Source organism: Achroia grisella, unplaced genomic scaffold (genome assembly GCF_030625045.1).
Source record: "Achroia grisella isolate CSIRO2021 unplaced genomic scaffold, CSIRO_AGI_Agris_v1 utg640, whole genome shotgun sequence".
In the NCBI taxonomy this organism is placed as follows: Eukaryota; Metazoa; Arthropoda; class Insecta; order Lepidoptera; family Pyralidae; genus Achroia; species Achroia grisella.
The window spans coordinates 7,002,472-7,028,456 of NW_026712977.1; the positions used below are offsets into that span (position 1 = coordinate 7,002,472).

Sequence of the window (25,985 nt, forward strand, 5' to 3'; positions counted from 1 at the left end):
TAAAATTTCAATGTGAACAGCAGTAGTCATACTGTGGTTTGTTATATTTCTAGGAGTAAACTAAAACAATCCAGTTTGATAAAAAGATCTTATATTGGTGTTTCAATGATTTACAACAATACAATTGTATCCAAAACTGTTATACTTAACTAGGTACTTATGCTAAAATTAAATTATCACTGTAGGTTTGTCTTATAGAGATAGGACAGTAAGCATTTGTCACTATTTTAGTCATTATGAGAAGTTAATACTTTAACGTATTTGTAGTAAATCCGGCTGTGTATGTATGCACTAACATGTCTTAGCATGTAAGCGGTAAGCACTACAGTCAAAATACAGGTCAACTCGCGTAGCCAGATCAAAGATCGACTGGCAAGTCTAGGTGCGAACAGATGTAGTGTAACTTTCGCTTGAAATGCCATTTCTGTTAAGAAGGTATTAACAAAATGTCTTCCCTGCCTTTTCTCTTATAAGACGGCGTGAGATTACAGTTACAGATAAATTCATCATAATGTCAGCTAACTCGTAGTATTTACAAACTCAATTAATCTCTAGAATTGCACATTTAATTTTGATAATATTTTTCGATAGCAGATTCTTTGACCTTTGACGATGAAAACCGCGAGTTAGCTGTTAGTCATTATCGCAGCTTAATAAATATCAAATACTTGTGACAATCAAACATTAACATTACAATAAGTTTAAGTAACACACGTCGTAGTCGGGTAGATTGAGAATAGAAAACGTATTTATGGTTTGCACTTTCAATGTACAATATTTTATTGGTGAGTTATTTCCTGGAAAGGTTTTTATTGAAGGTTTTTCTTCTGTTTCCTTTGTAAACTTCAGAAGTGTGACACCGATGAGAAGACGACAGATTTTTTAGTTTGATATTAGTTGGAATAAAAAATATCCCATTTCTATAAAAATAATATCATGCGAAATTAAGTTGTGATAATTAATTACCGTAGTTTTAAATAGTAAATTAATTCCTTAAACAGCTTTCGTGAGAAAAATTACAAGTGCAATCTGGCTTGACTTGTAAATTTCCTACGCACGTAAATATGTATATGTCATGATTAATTCATGATAAAATTATGACCAGTACACTTGCAATCTTGATGTTAGAAAAATTTATAGAAAGCTTAAAAACGGCTTTAGCCGAGGCAAATTAGGTAAAAAGATGCGAATAATTCTTATTATCAGTTAAACCTTGTATAAAAACCGTCTATTATTATTATTTATTACCTTTTTTCTTACATACTTATTTAGTTTATATTTGTAAATTTAAAAATGTGAATATTTGAACGTTGTTTAACAATAAGCTGTATTCTAAAAACAATGGTAGATATATAATAAATAGCACAAAATACAAGAATTAAGTACAAAATGTTTGTGTAAAAACAAGTAACAAGTAGGTATGATTGTACAAATTGTTTAAACCTACATGAGATGTAAGTATACCCGTCGTATAAAAATGTGGTGTTCAGTCTAAAATCTCCCCCAAACGAACTTCAATACTCACGGCGTGTCACATTTATGTATACAAAAGTTTCCGTAAAAGGGAATTCAGCTATTTTATTTACAAGTTTAAACAACACCAAAACATCAGATGACATCTACACATTCAAAAGGACATTCACAGACATGCACTAACCATTTGTGCATAATATCAGCTGTCGAGCTACCAGCTGGCTTGTTTATTAATATATAATTAACACTATTACAGAAACATAGTTAATAATACTTTAGTAAGTAATTAATATTTCCTCAGAAGTCATTGTGGTTTTTTTTAGTTGACAACAGGAAACTATTTGTGTTGTTGAATAGTTGTGTCAATAGCTCGCCAGGTAAGTCCGTCGCATCCTCAGGTCGCGTTGGCGTGTGATTGCCAACTGAGTTCAATTGAACGGCAAATAGAAGGCGGCGTAGTAGATATACTACCACACTTTGCACTTTTTAATTGGGTTCATAGGAGACCCGGCCGGACACTTGAAGTCGGACGCAAATTCTTCCATGTTCGATAAAGGTCCAACGACGCGGAAGCGACCAGGCGCATGGAAACCAGTGGTAATGCGCAGCTTGATAGCTTCGTTCCGGTACACCGAGCACCATGTATTGGCAGCACTCAGCCAGAACAACTGCAATTAACGATTGTAACGATAATATTTACATCAAACTATAAATGTAACCTATATTTAGGTACCCAAAAAGAACAGTAGTGGTTGTATATTAAATCAGACAGATTTAGTATTCATTTATTTTACTCGTGTCCAATGTTCAAAACAGCAAAATTAATTCATACGTTTGTATTAAATTTTATACCTGTCTTGGTGAAAATTTCTCTAAACCGGGCAGACGTGATTCTTCGCCGTGCCTTTGTGTCCACGCTTGATATGCGTAGTAGGCTTCTTTGATGCCACCATTATCGGCTATGTTCTCACCTTGCGTGTTGACGCCATTTAACTGCAATCACAAATGGACTAATTTAATAACTACACAAAAAAAGTCTTCATAAGACATGAAATTAAGGTGCAAATAAACTTGATTTAAAATTTATTATATAAATATGTCCAATTCAAAATGAAACAACATTTGTTTAATTAACTTAACAAAAACATAATACGGAACCAGCCGGCACTTCTTTTCAATTACCTATGCCCATAAATATCAAAAATAGTTCCGATTATTAAAAATAAATATTATTGAAAATAATTAAATGCATTTCCCATCACCATTTTGTCGATTTGTTCTGCGTTTGTGTCAATTCTATCTAAATTAAAACAATAGTACCTTCATTCCAACTTCTTTAACGGTGTAGTTCGAGTATTGGTCTATGATGCATTTAGCCTTCTCCAGATACTTCTGTTTCGTCATTTCTTGCCACCAATCAACCAAATTGCCATTTTTGTCAAATTGTCGACCCTGTTAAGAATACATGTGTATTAATATGAGACATTCAAAAAAACATAAGTACTAAATATATGTATTATAAAATATGAAAATAATACCTATACGATATTTAGTAAATAGGAGCATCATAACCTATTAGTTTACTACGATTAACAAAAAATTATTCGTGAGTTCAAATCAGTGAAATAATTTTTCTTTCTAAGTTTCCAGTGAAGGAAAACAAATTTAAACAAAAATGATTCCGAGAGACTGCAGTAGGCTCGCCCCTGGCATGGATTAAAAATTAAACACTGCTAAATGTGGGCGTGTCATGAATTACGTTCATTCATGAACGACATTGACGGTGACAATGCTTCTAACTACACAATGTAACAGTTGTAATGTTATGTCTAGAATGTATTCACATATACCTGGTCATCGAAACCATGTGTGATTTCGTGTCCAATAACGAATCCAATAGCGCCGTAGTTCATATATGCCGGACGTTTTGCAGAGAAGAAAGCACCTTGCAATATACCAGCAGGGAATTCTGTAATAACGTAAAAACCATATTAAGATCATAATTTACTTAAATAATTCTTCACTATGTGTATTTATCACCTAACTCCTCGTAAACAGCTGGACCGATTTCGATGAAATGTGTGTATAATTCAATGGGTTCTGGAATTGTTTGATAAATAACTTTTTCGAAACACTATTGCAACTGCAGCAGTATGTCAACAGATATATTTGCTGAGCAATGAATAATAATAGTTACCCTGGTCAATTTAGACAGCACCGTCTGTCCTAACCAAGCTTGGCTTAGGGATATTAGACAACTGATATAAATACTTAAATGTATATATTTTTTAAATACGTGCATAGGAGATATCAAGACTCATACAAATCATACTTATGAATAGAAGACAGCCCGGGACTGTCAACAACTGAGAACATTACATATTTTGGAGCTGCTATTTTAATTATTTAGCTAGAAAGTACAAGGGAGGTCGAATAGGATGTAGGTACTCTATTGGGTTAGCATATTTGGTTATATGTAATGCTGTACTGTACTTACGGATACTGTTTTCAATTGAAGAATAGAATGCGTTTACAATAGCTGGGCGGCCATGAGTGATCCAGTCAGTTTTATTTACGGGTTCTCTCAATTTACTGAACAAGAACTCGGTACCGAAGAGTGTTAGGTTCAAAACGGACTCCATAAGTTTATCAGATGACATCTCCAGCTGCAATACAAGTATATTTTAGTTATTAGTTTAGTAAACTTTATTATCTACTGGAAAATGACTATGCTAGTATTACAATAAATATGCCAAGTCTGTTTAATAACATGTCTGTCAACTTCGTGCAGTATACGAGGCCAAAAAGCAAGTTATTTTGACTACATATACCACAACGTATGTTACTACTACATCTCTCCCAAAAGGTGATGAGACATATTGAAGTAGTCTCGCAAACACTGAGCTTGACCGTTTTGATTTTTTGTTTCATTATAGTTGTTATAATACAGTTAAGGTGGTTTAGTAAAAAAACCCCTAAAGTTCAGCTATAAATTAAAAAAATAAAAATATGTAATTTTTCTAATTTATCGAAGAGTCATGATTATTAACATTTTTATATTATAAATTATTTTATTTATTTTTATAAAATGAATGATTGCTATAATGACGGTAAATCTGTCACCTGTACCATGCCCTATCAAACTTATAATACGTATAATTATAGATGTTCCACTTACGCTATCATAGAATTCTGTCAATTTGTTGTCATCAAGCATTTCGCTCGGGTATGCGATATGAGACTCCATAGCATCTGCTTTCTCCAAGGCTTCTTGACGAGTCTTCTTATCCATCCATTCCACTTCTGTTAGCGTCTTGCGGAACTGTTGTCTGTAACACATTAATTAATATTTATATATAGACACTTTACTTGATCTTAAAACATGGAATGGTTGAATATTAAAGTTAAAAAAATTGTATTAATTTATGCAAGGGATATTATAATATAAATACGATGGATGTAAAGAGAGGCGACGACTGATGAAAACATTGATGAAGTGTATTAAAGAAGATATGTATAAATAATGGGATATATGCAAGGCAACGATGAGATAATGAACTTGAAAGGATTTTGATTGTGGGAAGTTGTTTCTTTAAAACAGTTCGAGAATCAGCCGCTTAGGAGAGCAAAAACACTGACACTTTTTTATTTACTTTGAAATTAATTTATCTCTGTAATCAATATATATATTCCAATAGCAGTTTGAATATATATATATATATTTATCTATAATTATTAAAATATGCTTACCTGATATCATTAACCATTTCTAGGGCATTAGCTTTGGACTTTTCGTTGAAATATTTTCTTATGTACAGTGCTCCCACAGCTATAGACATACTGCTGAAACAAATGCATGTATGTATGATATGTAACAATAACAATTAGCAGAAATTCATCTTTACTAGTATAATTTTCTATGTAATGATTATGTTGACAGAAAGAAAAGTATTTGTGCTTAGCGACATTGACAATATAAATATTTGCATAATACGAGGAATCGAACCCGCAAGCACAGGTAAATCGATATGCTAAACCGCTAAACCATCGAGGCCGTCAATAGATAGGTAATAACCTGACACTTGCTGTATCAGCGCACTCCTTCCACCTGCTCTCGCGTTCAGTCTTCCCTGACAGTGCAGTGATATACTGCAGTTGTCTGCGGCGAAGTTCATCAGTCAGATACGACACTGAAGCGCCGGCCACACGCCACATCACGTAGTTTGCTTGAACACGCGCCGGTGTCTTCTCGAGCAGAATCTGTATACACATAGTTTAAAGTTAAAACTGAGCTTACTTTATATATAACGGTAACTACAATATCTTTTACTACAACAATACAATTTCAATGCCATTAAATTCTTACTTAAAAGCTTTTGCTTTTGGTATACATTATTAATATAGTTAAGTGGTTTTAACACGAATAATCTTATGATACATATAGGTATTTACCTCTCTCGATGTTTTGACTAGGTTGCAGAAGCCGTGGTAATAAGCTGGCTTTTATTTACCATAGCAGTATTCGTGTTAAAACCCCTTCTACCCATGTTAAAAATGCCATTAAATTCTTATTGAATGTTATTGGTGATACTTGTAGTTTTGCAGAAGAACAGCTACGAGAGCTGCTGAAACATGCTGCGAACTGTATACGTATATATATACTTATATACGAGACTAATATCATTCATACGGTACCAAACCTAATAAATGAGAATTAGTAATTTTCCCAATACATAAGATAGAATCGAGGACATGATAATACAAACCTCAAGATCAGTGATGTATTTGGGTACGCTGACTATAGCAATTTCATCTGGGGTCACTGTAACATGTGGAGCCAGCAGACGGTTGATGTACTCCAACCACGGGATCCTATTAAAATAATATAAAGAAATTTACTTACGATACAATAACTAGTAGACATATCACTAACATCATCATCTGCTTCTTCCTTATAATATTTATTTTGGGTCGGCGTAATATGTTTTCTCTTCCATTCATCCCTGGTAGCAGTCATCTCGTTATTCACTCCATTTCTTACCATATCGTCTTTCACACAGTACATCCATCTCTTTTTCGGCCTTCCTCTGCCCTTAATACTCTCCAGATTCATATGTAACACCTTCCTTATAAGAGACATACATATAACTAACACTAGATAACAAATTGAACCTATTTCTGTATTCCTTATACATACTCCTTAGGGACTAACGTTAGCCCATGGATACTATCATTCCACAACTATTAGGAAGGGTAAATATATCTGCCTATAAAAGTTACAATTGTATGAAATGAATTGATGAAAAGGCTATAGAAAATAACATCAGCTTTCATGCCACTGCTCGCGTAATTACGAGTACTATTTGTACATTTATTATAAGTAATTTATGTTGTAGCAAAATAAATTGTCACAAATTTTAATTCCAAATATAGAGCGATTAAAATGATACATTTATTATTCAAACATGTATACCTTATATGTGTAGGTCATACTACAAATATATAATGTAGGTCCAAGGGGATTTTTTTTACATTTATTAGGACTAACAAACAATAATACAACATATTATGTATATACAATAGGATATAAGATGAAATATTTTTAAATTTATTACCAACCACGTACGTTACCAATCACAGTTTACTAAAGAAAATTTATATAAACATGCAAGTTTGTTTAGAGAAGTAACGCTAAACAATAATTCATTATATTTTATACGAAACTAGCTACTCGCTTACCCCTGCTTTGCCCGGGTGTACATGCATTATACATAGAAACCTCTAGAATGACTCTAACTATTAAAAATGAACCGTTTCAAAATCCGTAGTTTTAAAGATTTAAGCATATATAGGGACAGACAGCGACAGCGACATCGACTTAATTTTATACTATGTAAAGATGATAATAGACAAACTTAATGCAACTAATATATTGATAAGACCTTACATATAAAGAACGCGTATAAAAAGAATACTAAAAATAAACAGTTCATACATTAAGTTTAGTGGGTGTTTAACAAGTTCTAATCAACCATTTTTTTAAATAAAGATGGTGTAATGTCAAAAATATCTATATAACTGAATTTATCATTATCTATATACTTTAACAATTCTATAAATGGATGACCGAGTACCAAAGTTTGTAAATCTCGAAATAATAGTAAAAAGTATATCAAAACTCTTCGGGTGGTTCAAAAGATGAAAACGGAGGAAAAGTTAGACTAAAACAGCGACTCTGCTTTATTCTATTTATAGATACCAATACCAGTGTTAATATTAAAACTACGTGACACATGGATTTTATATGTTAAACATATATAATAAATTTAGGTGGAAAGATAACGAATATGAAATATTATATAAAGAATTCACTTATTTGATTATTTCATATACTTATGTATACATATATCATCTTTCTTTCTAAATTTATAAAGATATTTACTTGGGGAACTTCTCCTGCAGCTGTGTGATGGTCATCGGGTTGTAGAGACTGGTTGCGTTGCGACGTTTCTCCAATGGCAACGAGATCTGCGAGTTATTTATACTAATTAAATTCAAGTACAAATAAATATAAAATAATTTACTGACTCTAAAAATACTATTATGTGGGGACGCTCAATGTTGTAAAAATTTAAGTTTATACCTATTTAAAAAATGTAAATAATAAATATTGTAAGGAGTTTGATTGATATTTTTATATTAGTGTAGGTAACTAGGAGAAAGTATGTATTCGTATATAGAGCTGTAGTTTAGTCATACTATTATTATAAATACGAAAGTGCATCTGTCTGCCTGTTACTGTTTTACTACTAAACGGCTGTACAGATTTTAATGAAATGATTGATTGCAAGAGGATAGATTATATAACGAGAATGTCTTTTTTATTTATTAATTATTATAATTTATTTTCGAACAAAAATCTGAATTTATATATTTCCCAAATGTAGGTAGGTTACGTTACTAAATATATTATATATATTAATAAAGCCTATATAAATGTAACGTCAAAATATCTTTTATCTTAAATACGTTGACTGAATCGAGGCAAAAAGGTAGTACAAAAAAGAAGTTAACTACTGTATTTTATACATTATCTAGATAGGAGGACCTCTTCAGAGGTCTCTCATAAAAAACGCAAAATATACAAAAATAAATCATCGAGCATATTTCGATCACTTTCAAATGAATGAAACCTAGATTGCTCAGATATTGGAATTAACTTTTTTTGCAAATGAATATTGATATGTTCGATATTTTTGTTAGTAACTTTAATAAATACCTACACTTTTTAATACTTATTACAATAAGTAATTGTAAGAATAAATATACAGTGACGTAATAATGTAAAAACACTTATTTAAACAGAAATGACATTGAAAAAAGTGTCGATACTTTTTACCCTTATACAATTGGGTCCTACAAACCCACTTTACTGATTTATGGCCATTGATTGTAGCGTATTGATACTTGTCAGATGATTATTACTGCAATATGGTTCAATCTTCGCGAATTGATTTGATAAATATGATGCCTTTCGATTGGTATGTTCAGCCAATGTCATGATATCACTAGGTCAAATATGACAAATCGATAGATACCCAAACAGTATACAAAGCTTAGATTTCATAACACTAATACTACATGATTTACATGCTTACAAGTCAACAAAATTCATAAAAAGTATATTCCTTATGTGAGTTTCAGTTGAGAGATAATTATGATCTTAAATTAGAGTCCAGGCTAGATCCCGAGAATTTATTATGGTAGCATCGTTAATTTTCAATATTTAATAACATACGTTTGCCACATGTCATCTAGATTTATAATAGGCAAAATACTATATTTCTGTTATACCCTTAAATTATGTATATAAAATTCTAGCATTATTCAAACGCCTGATCAGCCATATCGAGAAAGATGTCCCTCTCAAATAAGTAAAAAACTTACGTTTGCTAGTTTCATTTCGAACTCTAACGACTCCTTGAGTTCCACTTCGGCACGGGTGCGATCAGCTCCCAAAAGAGTTGCGATATCCACCATGTACTCATAATAGGCTAGCACCAATTTGTCGCTGAAGCCACGATTTAAATACTCCCTACTCAGGCCCAGGGAGGCTTGATCCAGCTGTTGATAAACATGAACTGTTGGTATTTAGGTCGTTACGAACAATTAACAGAAGTTCGCGTGAGCATAACATTAAAATATTCGCTGGGCTAATATGTATTTCGCCATTTGCGATAAATAATGTATTTTTAAATTTTTTTTTATTGTTTTAAATTATTTCTGACGGTCGGCCAACCAAATGTATTGTTTGTTTAAAATATTAAATATCAGCATATAAATTTCTTTTAATTCTTACATCGATGGTTCTTTTCGTTGAGTTCTTGACGTCAACACTGATGGAGAAATCGAGGAAATAATCGACGGAGTAACCTGCAGCACGGAACTTGTATACTGACTGCTCCCATGAGAATGAGCGGTCGTTCCATGACTCCCCATCCAGGACCGGCCACCCACCAAGGTTCCGTAGCATGTCCAGCAAAGGTTGGACACCTCGACTCTCTATAGCAGCTAATGAAATAAAAGAAGAAAATTAAATATACGATGTGAGGAAATTCTTGAGAATTTTTTAATGAATTTAGATTGGGAAACTTATAAAAATAGTACCAATAAAATATTTTATCCAAGGAAAATAAGATTATGGCATTACAAAAGAAATGATCCTGTATCATCGCCAGACAAATTTTTGTTTTCATTGTACAGTAGAAGATAAGATTAGATAATAAAATACGATGGGACTGGCATTATCATATCATAATAAAAGTCACTAAATAAATAAATGTAAAAAAAATACAAAAGAAATATATTGGTCATTATTAAAGGGCAACTGAAAAAACGTTTAATGTATTCAAATATCCAGACTAGTCTAACATTGTAAAAAATTTAGGAAATACATTATTATTTGGGTCAATAGATACATGTGTACATACATAGTACCTACTGTCATTATAAAATTCAAATATTTATACCTTAATTACATAAAGTAAAACTAAGTAAAATGGGTATTTCATTTATATTATTTCTAAAAAATAAGATTACAATACATAAGATTATAATACAGAAGATTAAATACATAAGATTAAAATACAGAAATAATATAAAATTAATCTAATTAAATTACTTTATATACAAAGGACTACTATAAAAATAATACTTATTACTTCGTACAGTTAGACCGTGATGTGACTATCAATTAAATGAATAGGAGGAGCAACAAAAAAAACTACATATAACAAAATCTATTGTCGAGTGAATTGTTCGTAATATTTATAGTTCGATACACTTGTTATCCTCTGGGCGGCCACTTCAGCGTTATTCATGCATTACGTCACATAAGTTGTGCAAAGTAGGAAGCAACATCACTGCTTCACTTTCACTCGGATTTATCGCAACAACTGGTTTAAGTAACACAAATATAACAGTTAAATAATTATCGTAATTATGTTCAGTAAGTGTAAAGTATAAAGCTATCTCTCTAATCTAAATTTTTATGTATTTGATATTATAAAAATTCTATTCGAACCCGATGGAAATTGGTAATTGTCGCCAATATAGGTATACATCCTTTGTATCTCTTATGTCTCTCCATATCTGTACCCGTTAATTTCTCTGTTTTATCTCACCTTTCAACCGAAACTCATCTTATAAAGCACACTGCTTGGCTGCTGAAATGGGCAAGATAAAGGACCCACTAAGACTAGCAGATGTCTGATGTATATAATATTGAGTATTAATTTCTATATTTAAAAATTTAATATATTTGTGAATATTTACGGAAACAAAATAACGTTAGTATTTTATGTAACTAGTATTTATATATTATATATATCTAAAATGTAATTAGTCTAAATAAAGGTAAAACAGTAATGAGTGTATTAACATAACTACGTATAAAGGTAAATTGATACTTATTATCTCGTCCGGAATAATTTATGTTAACCAGAACGTAAGTAGATGTGTCAGAATTGAACGATCACATAGTCCACTATTATTGTTAGCCATCCATCAATATAACCCCAAATTTATATATAACCACAAAACAGTGTGCGATTAATTATAATCGCACACTGTTTTGTGGTTGACTGGAAGTTTCCTGCACTTCCAACTACGGAATATGAACGGAGAAAGTTCAGAAATTTTGTAACGAGTACTGAAACGAAATTTCAGTACTAACTAAAATTTTTAATTAATTGTCTGTAGAAAAGCCATGTTATACTAATAAGCAGTTACATCTGATCTGTTAGATTGCCAGGACATCCTTGTTCTGTACATAAGCACGGTTTGTTGTTGTAAATGTTGTTAATTTTAAGTAATTATGTTATGTCATCTTGTGATCGTTGGTTCTATTAGCAGCATTGAGTCTATGTGGAATACTTTATAGATACGTGTGACGAAAATAAACTATGTTTCATCACTAAACTAAATAGACCATTTGACTTTTATTTATCTATAGATATCTATCGCATTGTGACAATGTAATACGTCCCAATGAGAAATCCAATTATTATTATTTTAACATCTATGTTTGCTCTTATAAAATTGAGGATGTACATTCATGAGCACTATCTGATATCACTGTCTGATGATCCAGATGCATATTTGTGACTATTTCTATTTTAATAAAACATTTATAAGTAAACAGAAAAGTATCAATTATAAATAGTAAAATATATTTATCGGCGGACATAAGTCATTCCTAAAGAGATATCTTCCAGTCAACCATTGTTAACGTCAAGTATTGTTTGGCACAGATTGAGGGTCTTGAGAATAATTGTTTTCAAACGCAAGCTCAAAATAGTTAAATGAAATAAATATCTCCGACTCGTTGCTACTTTTAAATAGTTTAGATAATATATTTGTGTTATAATATCATTGCATATATCATTTTAATTATCATATCCTTCCTTCTAGAAAATAGTTTGTACAGATTCCACTTCGATAGTTTTTTTTATGTAATATGATATCCACTAAAAATGTACTAATATGGTTCTCATTAACATTTATACACTAATTATGAGTGTTAATGAGAAGATGGTATATTCGATAGACTAACCAGAATTAGTATCTATATAATCTGCAAAACGACCAGAGTCTTAATTAAATGCTTAACATGCTATTGTATTTCTTCAAGTACCTTGCTGTGTAGTGATAATGTAAATCGTATTAAGTCTTGCGAGTACCTGTTTATGTAACATTTGTAATTTTTAAGTAAAATTGTACATGCAATGGAACAAATATTATTTATCCAATAGAAAAAACAATAAATATACTTTAATAAAACTAATTAGTTGTTATGTCTGCAAAGGATAGATACAAGTATTTACAGTAACTGTAATAATCATTAAAATTCTTCTTTAATTAACGCGTCTCTTTAAATAAGTAAATAATATTAGTCTACTCTAGAGGCTTGGTAAATGGGTTTATTATGCATTTTTTTTCTCATGCAAAGGATGCTATTTCTTTCCGACTCATACATATTGGATATGTAAATTAGCGATGCCAGATTGTATTCTACTTCGTCGTATGGAAAGTTTACTGTCAGTAATGACAATAGTAAAGTTACTTACTTCTATTCATGCAGGCCTGGTATAATGTTTTGGCAAGCACGAAAGGCCTCGGTTCCCCAGCCATGATTGGCTCGTCCAACAAAGCTCTGATCTGCTCCTGTAGCTGGTCAGTTATGATAGAGAAGGTATTGACTGATGTTTTGTCGTCTGGTATGCGAGTGTTCTTTACAAATGAACCACAAGCAAAACCGTAGAAATCGTCGCAAGGGTCAGTTTTGTCGTCCATATTTTGAAGCAGTTTAGATGCTAGAACAAACCATATATTCAGTAAAAATCCTTTGGTAGGCATATATTTAAACTAATATCTAAAAGTTTAATATTTTAATGTTTGTATTAAATACATATTTAAAAAAATATACTATTTTTTTTAATAAAAATCATAATATATACCTGTGTGTATGCAGCCAGGGGAGTTGCATATTTTTGCATCTGTGTCTTTGGCTACTACAGCTGGCGGCATAGACGAAGACAATCTCAGTTCGCTTGTTTGTGGTATGTCTAAAACAAAAATACATGTATTTCATTAGACTAGTAGTGATAAATTCTAATTACTAAAAAAGAAAGAACGTAACTATTTGGTAGTTTAGCTCAATTGTATAACTTTAAATTAGCAAAATAGGACACGAGCGAAGTCGATAAGGTACCATTTTCAGGTCAGCCAATTTGCAATCTAGAATTAAACAAACATTTTTAAAAGAGTGTGTTAAAGGCAATTCAGTAGCAATTGGGGACATAATATCATATTCTTAAACTATTGCCGTGATTTAATCTTATGAAGTTCTAATAATTACTAAAACATATCCTCAAAACCATGAAAATAATACATGCTATTCCCTGTTAATTATCTTATGAGTTCACATAGTATCTGGAATACTATGAATGTAAGTAAGTAAGTATCTATATATTATTCTACTTAGATATATTTTTAAGTTAATGAACTCTAAAGTATTCGACGTATTAATAATGTAAGTCACTAATAATAAGTCTATTGATTGATAAGGTTAAACTATCAATTTAAAGTATAATAAAAAATGTACTTTTATTCATTCAATCTACAATATACAAGTAAACTTGCTGCTCGTTAAACTTTTAATGCTGAGAGAAATAAGTATATCCTTAAGATAGTGGTAGTAGGTAGTCATATTCTTATTTAATAAAAAAATTAATTCTAATAATAATATAATATGCTTGATGAACTGTGACAACTTATAACCTAGAGTTACTCGTGTAACTATTTTCTATAGATGCTATATGGATATATATACATATATATTATATATATATATATATATATACGCATTATGTTCGATTGAGTGTAAAATGTGATCACCTTGTCGTGCCTATTAATAATATGAAAATACTCAGTACCTACTATGAACTATCATCTATGTTTTCTTTTCTGTTGTATAATTATATTACTCAACAATTTGTAACTGCACTGTACAATTTATTACTTTACATTGTTACTTGCATTCTTTAAAATTGAACTAGTATTGTAAAAAATAACGTTATTTCTAAACAGTTTGATCAATTTTGGATCAATTTCGACCTTTAATAGTATTGTCATAATATTTCAATAATATTTTTGTCACGAATGTAAGAGCGCCGAAGCGTGGCCGTTCACCAACGTTTCGCCACACGACGCGACGTGATCTAACATTTTGTAACTGCTTGCTGCTCAGGGTTGCCAATCTAAAAATATTTAGTTGCGTAGGAGGAAATAAAAAATCTGATCTCTAACCTCACACATTATCCCATTTGACCGTCAAAATCGTGCTTTTAACAATAAAAATGTCCTTGAAAGGCCAAAAATCTGAAAATTGTACGAGGTTTTTCGTAGAGCTGGCATCCCTGTTGCTGCTCGTGATGCTTGCCGTAGTATATTTTTCACTACTTAGATACACTTCTTATATTCCAGATTTCACATAAGCACATTTATTTGCGAATATTTCCGCAAGATGAATCTTGTGCACCGATGTGCGAATTTCAATCACGTCAACATCTCGCTCCATCAACTTCCGTACTAATTTCCGAAAGGTTTATTAAATGATAGGAAATTTTTTATGCTAATATAATTGTTCGCATATTGCATCAACATAAATTAATATTTACCTACGAGTATATGTAACATATTTTTGATTTAAATTTGCCTTTTTTTATATAATAGCCAATATTTGATACATACTTATATCTGTACGAATAATAATAAAATACTGTTCACATGGTCTACTGACAGTATCTCTTATTAATTCATCTGGGACTACACTTGTGAAGGTATGATCTATTTACAAACCTCTATATAATTTTACAAGTACTTTAGTAACGTAACAATAGTACAGTATAAAGGCGGTCCGTGCCTTAGCAGCCAATTAGTGGTATGTTATTGTGTACTTACATAATTATATATCACGTTCTTTAAATTTATGGTTAACTAATGCCATAAACAAAAGAAGCTAGTAACTACAACGGTTCCATAAGCCAATAAAATTTTCTTTTCCTCCCTATCTAATGCCGGAAATTTAGATGGAACTACAAGGAAAAAGGTCTATTGTGGAAGAAACAAGAACAACAGAAATACGTATTAACGCAGTCTATTGTGTAACGAGAATAGGTCTGTTAGGAAAGGCAAAGTAGTGGCAATTTAATAGTTGATCCATAGTAAGAATATAAGGTGATTGTCATGGATATGCTTCTGAAGTGATTGTTATTATGTCACGCTTATATAGTCTTCTCGTTATTGTATTGTATCCATTTTAATAAAATATAAAAAGTTACAATGGTTAAGCTTGATCCTGTATCAACTAGTTTATCTCTTTCTTTAAAATTACCTGTCAGATCACGTGTGCATTGTATTTTCTGATTGGGACTTTGAACAATAATCGATATTATTAGTAAATTAAATGAGAGCGATCGCTCTCGATAGTGTTCTACTATGGAATACGTAAAGATAATTTTTACTAACATGAGTTTCGTCGACCTATTCTAAGATTGAAGCCGTATGCTTTACTCTGAAGTCGCCGTTAGGGGTTCGAACCTCGACTCAACCCGTCGTGAATTCGATCCCCGTTTGAATGGGACAGGAAACTCAGTGGAGGACACTAGCGTGTTTTTGGTCTTCAAAGCATACCTTGCAAAGTAAGCTGTTTGAAGTCATTAATAGTTGTAGGTACTAAATATTAATTCTATACCCACCACGTAGCTTATTTTAATCTAATATGTAATATATTCTTAAAATTATTATACATATATGTGAATTCTTTGAAATAAATATTGTATGTTGTATTTAAGGAAAACCATAACAGTTTATTGATTCTAATATGAATCATATAATGGGCAAGTATTTGTTAATTTTACTCAAATCTAAATTTCAAGGTACCGCTTAGGAACTTTAAAATTATTTTTTAAAAACAAGCAACGTTTTTTATTAATATTACTTGTGCTATTTATATTAATTTCAAATGTACCTAATAAAAATGTTACATTAAAAACATTTCTAATTGAGTATTAAGTGCCAACCATATTAGTATTAAATAAAATTTGGTTTGTTGTTAAATGAATAACATTGAAAAGAATAAGTGCTAGGAATAGCAGACTTGTATAATTAATACATAGTTAGTCTCCAAAGTACTCTAAACTATAATATATATGCAAATATACTTTTCCTTTATAAATTAGTAGAGTGAAATTTCATACAGTTAAATAAATATGAATAGAGAAACGTCTTTTCTCGAGTCTTACGTATTTTTCAATATCTTGGCTCTGAACTTATTTGAGTCTGAGTATATTTGGATTTTTTAACTTTTATATTTATACTAGTAATCATTTTACCAACTTTAAAATTTAAATGTGAAGGGGAGGTATATTAGATACCTACCTACAGCGAGAGGTTTTATATGGGGATATTGATTGATGAGACTGATAAGATTTATACGCTAGAATGAAATAAAAAGTAATGTGCGAAAATAAAAATATAATTATAAAATTTTGAAATAATGAAATGAAATGAAATGAAAAACACTTTATTGTTTCTCTCACAAAAAGAATAATTACATAAATTAATATGTACATTAAATATGAAAATAATAACAAAATAATTATAATATAGAGGTAACAATGGGCGGCCTTATCGCTAAATAGCGATTTCTTCCAGGCAACCTTAGGATGGAGAGGAGTGATTAGACTGTGTCTGGTCGAGGTATAACAATTAGTTGTTGGATGTACAATTTACATATCATATACACATACATATAACTACATAATAATCATTATATATATATATATATATATATATACATACATATATACATATAAATAAATTAAATAATATCTATACAATAGCGACGTTACTATGAAGATAAGTTTCGTGAATAATATTTTTTAACGCTCGATTTAAAAGTAGGCAGTGATGTCAATTTAAATAATATAAAAATCTATCAAGTTTCTCTTCTAAAAGATTTTTTTTTGTACTACAAAATATTATATTATCATTATAGAGACCTAGCAAGAACAATGACAGTGAATAAGACACGAAATTTTCTCTCGTTAAATATTCAATGGACATTGCACATTTTGTAAGCGAAGTGAACATACAATAACTTATTACAATAAGTGAGTAATCCTTGCATTCTTATATTCTAACTACATTATATATATTTAATAGAAAAAAGTTTTACCTTTCGTAGGTGATATTTATATATACGTTAAACCATGTACGATAATTTTCTTCTATAGGTTTTTTAGTATTTGCACAAATGAATCTATTAATTTTCATTGAGTTTATTGATTTGGCAACGAAAATATATTTTTCATATTTGTAGTATTTCATACCATTATCCACGAAGACGTACATGCAACTACCTCATCATAGGTATATATAATATTATGTAGTGTATGGAATTTCTTGAAATTCTTGGACGCAAAATTATTGTGGCATATACTCCTAATATAGAAACTTGTTTAGTGCCTAGATATATCTTCAACAATACAACTTATTATAATATTTTACTGTATATTATAAAGATAGATGATTGAAAACATATAATGCATGTTTGTTTTAAAATCATTACACGATACCAAACAGGTTTCCTCCTAAAATATGTCCCCCAGGTAAAATTTAGGTTCTGTTTAAGTACTTATATTTTATTTTCATTTATACAGATGTGTCCAAAAGGGTTTAAGTATGTCCAAAACAGGTAATGAAATTAAATTAAAGCAAACATTACCGCCTATATAAGGTCTAATATATTTTTTAATGTCAAGTATTCAAATAAGAATACACTATCCTTTCAAGGATAAATAAACAATAACTGATAGCATATATTTGTATATCTTTTAATTATGCCAAATGGACCAATTGAGGACGTGGTTTAAAATTTATTTTATTTTACATTTAAAATTAGCATTTACTGTATTCGATTACATACAGACTAATCGAAATATAATCGTGAAAAGTTATAATCAAGTATTTGATCTACAGACACTTAAGTAGGTAACGTGCTAATTAAAATTCATAAAGTATATTTCACCTCTAGCGAGCGTATATTGATAACGCAATTGCTGTATTAAAAGGAGAAAGAGACTATAAAAACTAAAAACACTTTTTAAAAAAAAAAACTTACCATTGACGTCAGCATTGGTGCGCATGATCAAACTGGCTACAAAAGCGGCCAGGAACGCTACAGCCAACACTGTAGCCAGACCCGCTACTAGCATTAATCTTTTCTCCAGCTTTGTTCGCTGGCCCCAAAACGATGGCCTGCAAAACAATCAATACGTAAAATATCTACTTATTTGTGTATAACCAATATCATGGTAAGGGTGAGGTAATACCCAAAAACTGATTTCCAAAGTTTTACTGATATAATATCTACATAAAATTCTCATGTCGCGGTGTTTGTTACAAAACTCCGCTGAAACATCTTTACCGATTTTTATGTCTGAGAATCATCTATTTTCATATCTTTCAATAATAAGGGTGACCCACACTTTTTTTTTGTAACTTGTTTTATCTTATTTTATTATGATTTTGCATTAAAAATCCTTAATTTAATAGCAATATTAGTACTACATTTATAAGGAAAAACAACGTTTGCCTGGACAACAAGTAGGTATATGTAGGACATGTGCGACGATATTCAATGCAACAGTTGATCGTGAGAAAACATAAGTTTTATTATTGACTCCAAATATAAATGTCACTCAATTCAGTCATTTTACAATAAAAACTGGATAAATCTGAGTTAGTCTTTATCGCATTATGCTGCAACGTTATAGTGATGAAAATTATTATTTTTTTATTACTTATTATAACAGTATAACAGATGTTAAATAAATAAACATTCTAGTAATAGCAGTAAGTAAAAATTTTGGGTATATAAGTGATCGAATATGCTGGAATTTCATTTCTCTGTTGGGCAAATTCCATAACTTCCTGATGAGTTATTCGTTCATATAGGGATCAATCAATCATTCATGGTTGTGGCGATTATCTTTTTTATACAATGAGAACGGCGATCAAGTTGGTGAGCAGCGTGATTTACCGTTTACTATACCTCGATAGACACCGTGTTATGAACAGATACTACATATATATATATTACTAGATCAGCCCGCGGATTGCCCTGCGTGGAATTTATAGCCTATGTATAAGCTATATCAATGTAAACTTTCAACAAAATCCGTTCAGTAGTTTCTGCGTGAAAGACAACATCCATCCATACTCACAAACTTTTGCATTTATAATATTAATAAGACTTTAATCTGAAAATGAGTACTATGAGAACGGAAATTAGTAAAGTTAACATCATACTGACCCTCAGAATTTAGTTAGTTATATAATATTATTTTGATGTTCATGGCTTCAAAAGTTTTAAAGTTGGGTCGCTGGGGTCTAATATCAGGAGGTGAAATTATTAGTCAAGTTAAGAGGTGAGATTAAAATCAAACTTGTAATTTAATTAAATACCCACAATTCTATTCAATTTTATTTGAAGATTATTATAGTTCAAAATCTGTAACAGCCACTTTTATAAATAAATAATTACCCTAGACTATTCACACAGCGTCATCTAGTTCCAAGCTAAACAAATGTTATGAGTACTGGTAACATTATGGATAACAATATAGCTTTGCAAAGTTGTAATTATCTATTATTATACCTACTTAAAAAATATTAAATTATTCAAAGTAAAATTTTATATATCTTAGATGAAAATAGAGAAATAAATAATTGCCGCTAATCATTTATGAATATATCAAACGAATAATTGATTGAGAAAAACGATTATCATTAAGCAGTCTGGTGGTCTTACAAAAAGTAGATAGGTATAAGTAATACCGATTTGGTATTTTTCTTCTCGTTTCACCAATGGAATTTCTTTCTTGGCGAAATTATTGGATTCCTTAACTTGGGGCACGTCAACGATCGGAAATTCAAAATTGTTTTTTATAACCCTTAACCGCCAATGCTATGGTTATCTACTATGGAAATATATTTATTCTACCGATCTTGATCTGTGGGAGTTTGCGAGTCTTTGGATTCGGTATGAATGCATAAGACGAGTTGTGAAATTGTTTGAAATAAAAGAATATACCTATATAATATTATAATATTCCATGGAGGTAATTCGATAGAATCGAATTGCATTTATCATGGATTACGAATAATGTGTAAATACAAACAGGAAGCATAAATTTATGAGCACGTAGTTTGGATTACGTATTCATGATCGATAGAAGGAGTAAATAATAGATGCATTCCAAGCGATTAGTCTAACCTCATTAGGATTTAATAACAATTCTGGAAATCCTATAACAATTTGCGGTAATGGAACAGAAATACTCCATAATTGTGATAACACAACACGATCTGAATCTCAAACCCATTAAATTGTCAAATGCAGTGAAATAATTATTTTTCGGACTACTCTAATGCTGTTGACCGCAGCTGGCTTTATAAATTGTCCGGACGAGCGTGAAATGATGTGTGAAACATTTTTATTTATTTTTCCAAAATTACAAGGTATCTTGTGTGTCTTAAAGTTTCGATAATCCGTCTAATAGTCATAAAATTTATACGACAATAAATACAAAATGAGAAATAAACTTACACGTGCTAAACCGTTATAAATTTTTATTATGTGCTTTTGACTATCGATAGAAAATCTATTCATAGATTTATGATATTTTTTTAAAGTCGGTTAAATCAAATTAAACGATTATATGAATCGACATTGTTTATTTAATAAAATTCTAAACCCCAGAGCGTGCGTGTATCACGGTGATCGTTATGGCTATATTGTTCTTGTTGATATACCCGCAACGTGACATTATATTGATGTTTGAATTAAAATTCCAGAGATAAAACAGAATTTATATTGCAAATTGGATTGGTATCGTTTCACTACGTGTCATGATCCCAATTCGGGGCAAGGATAATTAACTTTACTTGTTGGACAATACAGACAGCCAAGTATGATGGCAAAATAAACTGAGCCTATAAAATATAAAATACGTAACAAGAATAACAATATCATACAAAAAAATAATTCTTTTTTGTGGAGGTGTTTCAAGTAAAATTGTAGATACTATCGAATCGATAAAAATGTATGCCTCATCAAGTATAAAATAAATGGCAGTTTCATATATTACTAAATTTCATTAGTTTTATATACACAAGCACCGACAGTTTTCATTCATTAATTGTACTGTTGGACGTATATTATTTTTTTTGCTATAATTCCGCTAAAAGTAACATGCCGTTATAGTATTAAGATTTATTTTCTTCAGTTCTCTTTATTTTAAAGTACAAATACGTAATTTTTATTCTGGCTGTGCTGTTAGTTGTGTTCTCAGAATTGTGATTTCACGTAATGTTCCACGTATAATAAACTCACCAAAAATACAATATAGTCTACGCCTAAATATTTCACTAACGGAAACCACTAATTAACCAAAATCACAGAGCACATACAATAGCCAACTTGTATAAAAAACAAAGAATGGATCATAAATTGAAAATAACAATGTAACAAAGTTTATTTACATAATTATTTTATGGATAAGTTAATAACATGGGTATTACATACGTATCAGGTTGACCTGACTACGCAATAACCACAATTTGCATGTATAAGTTTGTACATACAACATATAATTCGTGCTGTATGTTTTTCAACGATACATGCGGCAACTAAGTAAAAAGTACTTTCAAATATTAACAGCCAGTAATGTTTCAAACTCTTTTAGTTATTTATTCAAAATGATTGAAAACTTCCAAAACGTCTGTCTAATATATTATAATTTCAAAGTTGTTGCAGAGACAGGACTTACGAGTGGATATTAAAAAAGCTTTTTGATATTGGGATAATATTTCTTATGACAAATTAGGTATTGAGTATTGGATAAGAAGTCTGTGTGGTTTAGGGTGGACAACCCTACTATACTACGCAGTCTTCATTGTTATTGTAATGTCTTTTCCCCTTATTTGGGGTCGGCATGTCATTTTCTTCACATGGAGATTTTTGTCAATTTAATCCAGCACCTCGGCTTCGCAGTGGAAAATGACTATATCTGTGTGTCAATTGTTAATGTAATATATTCTTAGTTGTTTTTTATTTTATATTTTTTTTGAGAAAACTTGCAATAACAACCAAATTTTATGAATATTAAAAAATTATAATTTACTACTACGCATTTGGCCTTTGCTCGGTACGAAGTAGAATGAAAAACCAGAATTACAAATAACGAAAGGAACTCGGTTCTGAGTGTGTGAGTACCTGTCATGCAAGTCTAAGTGCATTAGTTGTTACGCAACTTTAATCCTCTCCACCGGCAGCCGTCTATTAGTAGGTAGGTACTTACTTATCTCTTCTGTCATTTGGAGACCGGTCGGACCCAAGTTCATTGTCTTCCTTGAGGTCAACGTACCTTTTCGACCGTCTTATAAACTGGGCTACTGCCAAGGTAAATTAGAGGTAAATCACTCTTACTTTTGTTGTTTAGATAGGCACTATTTTGTGTAATGTAACAATATAGGTACTCATACAAAGGAAATAGAAGTGTAACCAGGATCAACAATTTGGGTGGTTTCTACTTTACATACAAAATGGAGTGCCTGCGTACAATGGTTGGAAATGGTCCAATACAACAATACAATGACCCGCTATCAAAAAAGTATTGTGGCGGTGGAATAAAAAAAATGCAAACTAGTAACCGCTGGAACCGGTGACGAACGGTACGCAGGACTGGATTGTGGCAGGACGATTGTATGACGAGTCTCGCAGGCCCGTTATGTGGGTATCAGTTCAGCAGTTCAATGAACTCGGCTATTAGTTTCATTGTCAACAATACCACTAGGTGACCATATTACATATGTAATTTATTTATAACCTTGTCACCTAAATAGTTCTTACTAACTTTATTTCCATCATGTCATTTTTTCCTAAATACCAAAATGCGCACAATATCTCATACGGTCGACCAAGAGGCACTCTGCTCAAGTTCGCACCTAAAATTGGATTAACCTCGTATTATATAAAATATATTTATACAATTTTGATTGTATAATATAATAAGGAATAAACAAAACACTCTTTAAAAGGACATGTATGCTTTCGGTTTGTTTGTTTAACCTTCTATGGCTAAGCTTGCGGAAAACCCGTGACCGAACTCCGGATGTGTTACCTTCGTGTAATTTAGAGAAACACAATTTTTATGTTATAAGATCAGAATGAATATTAAATAACGTACACATACGTAATGTACATTGTAACCTACATTTTGCTATAAGCTTCATTACACCTTACATAAAATATTTATTGACACCAATATAACTAAGTTTACTTTTTCATGTAAATAGAAAAGCAAGAAAAACTGCATGGAAATTGTCACTTATTGTATATAAACATTATCACAGATACAACAGCATCTTGTAACTTTCGTTGTAGCTCTTATCGGATAATTTCACTACCACTTCACATATACATTTGTAACACTTTTTTGCACCAACATTGAAAAGAAAAAACAAAATTAAAATATATCTTATTATGTCTCGCCCATTAACTAAAGTAGTGCTTACAGAACAATCTATTTAGCAGGTGATATAGGTGAGACAGAGAAGACGCAAATAAAAATAAACTTCTCTAAAAGTCTTCGGTTACTTTCTAAAATCCTACAGTAATCTTATTATAGATATTACAAAATGTTGTTCTTAATCATGCTCATCAAATGATGATCACTCACCCAAATAATCTTAGTAATTGAAAACGTCACATCACTCGTCAGCGCAGGATTAATGTCCTCTATTTTCTAATGTTCATTCTCTATCTCTGCCCCCTCATAATGCGTGCATAGTGTGTTATAAGTACGATATCTATGAATTCTGTCTGCTTTGATATTAAATATGGGTTCAATAATTACCAATGAGAGGCCGCTAGAGGCTTTTTAAGCATGAAGTCGAAAATAGCAATGCAATTTGCGGTTTCTAACCCAAAAAGGGTTTTACGTTCATCATAAGATCTAGACAACTTAATAAAGATACGTGTACTGTAAAAAATGTTTGGTTTTAAAATAAAAACTTTTAATGATCTAACATTGAAAGTTTTTACATCGGTAGGTATATATTTATAATGTTGAAGTGGCCATACCGCCTTCATGGGTCATTAGCCGATTAGACAAGACTTATTCAGGCGATTATATTTTATAACGTAAAAGTTATTTATTACAATTCTGATGAAACGATCCACGATCTCAATAGGTATCATTTTATGCCAATAAAATAGTGGAATTTAATACCACATGAGGTTTTAGTAAGCATTTCTAAATACGCCTGACGACATTTACTGCAAACAATGCCTAATTACATGTCTGTAAAAAAACTTAGGAATATACATACAGGATGACAGTAATAAGAGATAGGCCATAGGATGTCGCCACAAAGGAAACGACATATATCATTTAAAGAAATAAAAAATAGTAAAATAATAAATAGCCTTTATTGAGCAGTCTAACTAATTAACTAGGTACACTCATGGTAACGCAATTAGTAAACATTATGATAATACGATAAACATTGAAAGAATTTTGAAAGAATCAATATTAATAAAAAAATAGGCAGCAGGTATACTATAATTCTAAATATTCTTAGTGACATATAATTCTAAATATTATTAGCACACATTGATTTCAGTATATTCTAATTTTTTATGTAACCAAAATAATTTATATAACTATCGATTATGGACGACTCGATGGATATTACGTCGCTATTTGAACTAAGATCCTAAAATAAATACTGACATGCCTAATCTGTGATACCAGGTAAGCGTTTTTAAGCAATGATAATTGGGCTTTTTGTAGGCATAAGTTCACCAAAAACAAAATGGGTAAGGATTCAGAGTTCAGACATTGAATAAGATAAAAAAGTAACCAAGGCCGCGATACCAATGTATACAAGCTTGTAGCAATTGAGATATTATGTACCAATATGTATTAGAGAAGATGCAACAAACAAACAATTTAAGTGCTACTTACGCTATAAATGGAAAAGAAAAATAAAAATGATTCCAAATCCAGAATTATCAATTTATGCAGTATCCATCTTACTTTACAGGGTATTTGAAGAATAATTAGTTTCTATTGTCGGGAAAATACATGAGTATATCTAGCGTCCGTGCCGTCCTAATAAAGTGTGGCGATATTACCGCATTTGATAGAATAGCGGTGCGTTGGATCCTCTAGTCACTTACTATTATGTACCATGATGTTTGCTTGATGTTAATTAAGAAAATGATGAAAAACTCAAAGGGGAAATCCAACTTCAGATTATTATATTGCTCCATAGGATATTGGTTTAAAACAGATCAATCGTGAGCCGGAACTCGTAAT

General features: G+C 31.0%; 1 protein-coding gene across 2 annotated transcripts in view; it reads right to left on the bottom strand.

Annotated features, from left to right (window-relative positions):
- Positions 1-290: 290 nt before the first annotated feature.
- LOC131849161 (neprilysin-2) overlaps positions 291-25,985 on the bottom strand; it is a 40,967-nt gene continuing 15,272 nt past the window's right edge. For both annotated transcript variants that reach the window (XM_059199161.1, XM_059199160.1), the window contains exons 3-17: positions 18,719-18,855; positions 13,491-13,598; positions 13,101-13,346; positions 9,833-10,044; positions 9,421-9,597; positions 7,916-8,001; positions 6,240-6,345; positions 5,549-5,733; positions 5,224-5,313; positions 4,652-4,802; positions 3,971-4,139; positions 3,324-3,442; positions 2,794-2,925; positions 2,326-2,466; positions 291-2,141 (exon numbers count right to left, since the gene is read on the bottom strand). In XM_059199161.1, coding sequence (XP_059055144.1) covers positions 1,941-2,141; positions 2,326-2,466; positions 2,794-2,925; positions 3,324-3,442; positions 3,971-4,139; positions 4,652-4,802; positions 5,224-5,313; positions 5,549-5,733; positions 6,240-6,345; positions 7,916-8,001; positions 9,421-9,597; positions 9,833-10,044; positions 13,101-13,346; positions 13,491-13,598; positions 18,719-18,855 — 2,260 coding nt within the window. In that variant the 3' untranslated portion in view covers positions 291-1,940. The remainder of the gene's footprint in view (positions 2,142-2,325; positions 2,467-2,793; positions 2,926-3,323; positions 3,443-3,970; positions 4,140-4,651; positions 4,803-5,223; positions 5,314-5,548; positions 5,734-6,239; positions 6,346-7,915; positions 8,002-9,420; positions 9,598-9,832; positions 10,045-13,100; positions 13,347-13,490; positions 13,599-18,718; positions 18,856-25,985) is intronic.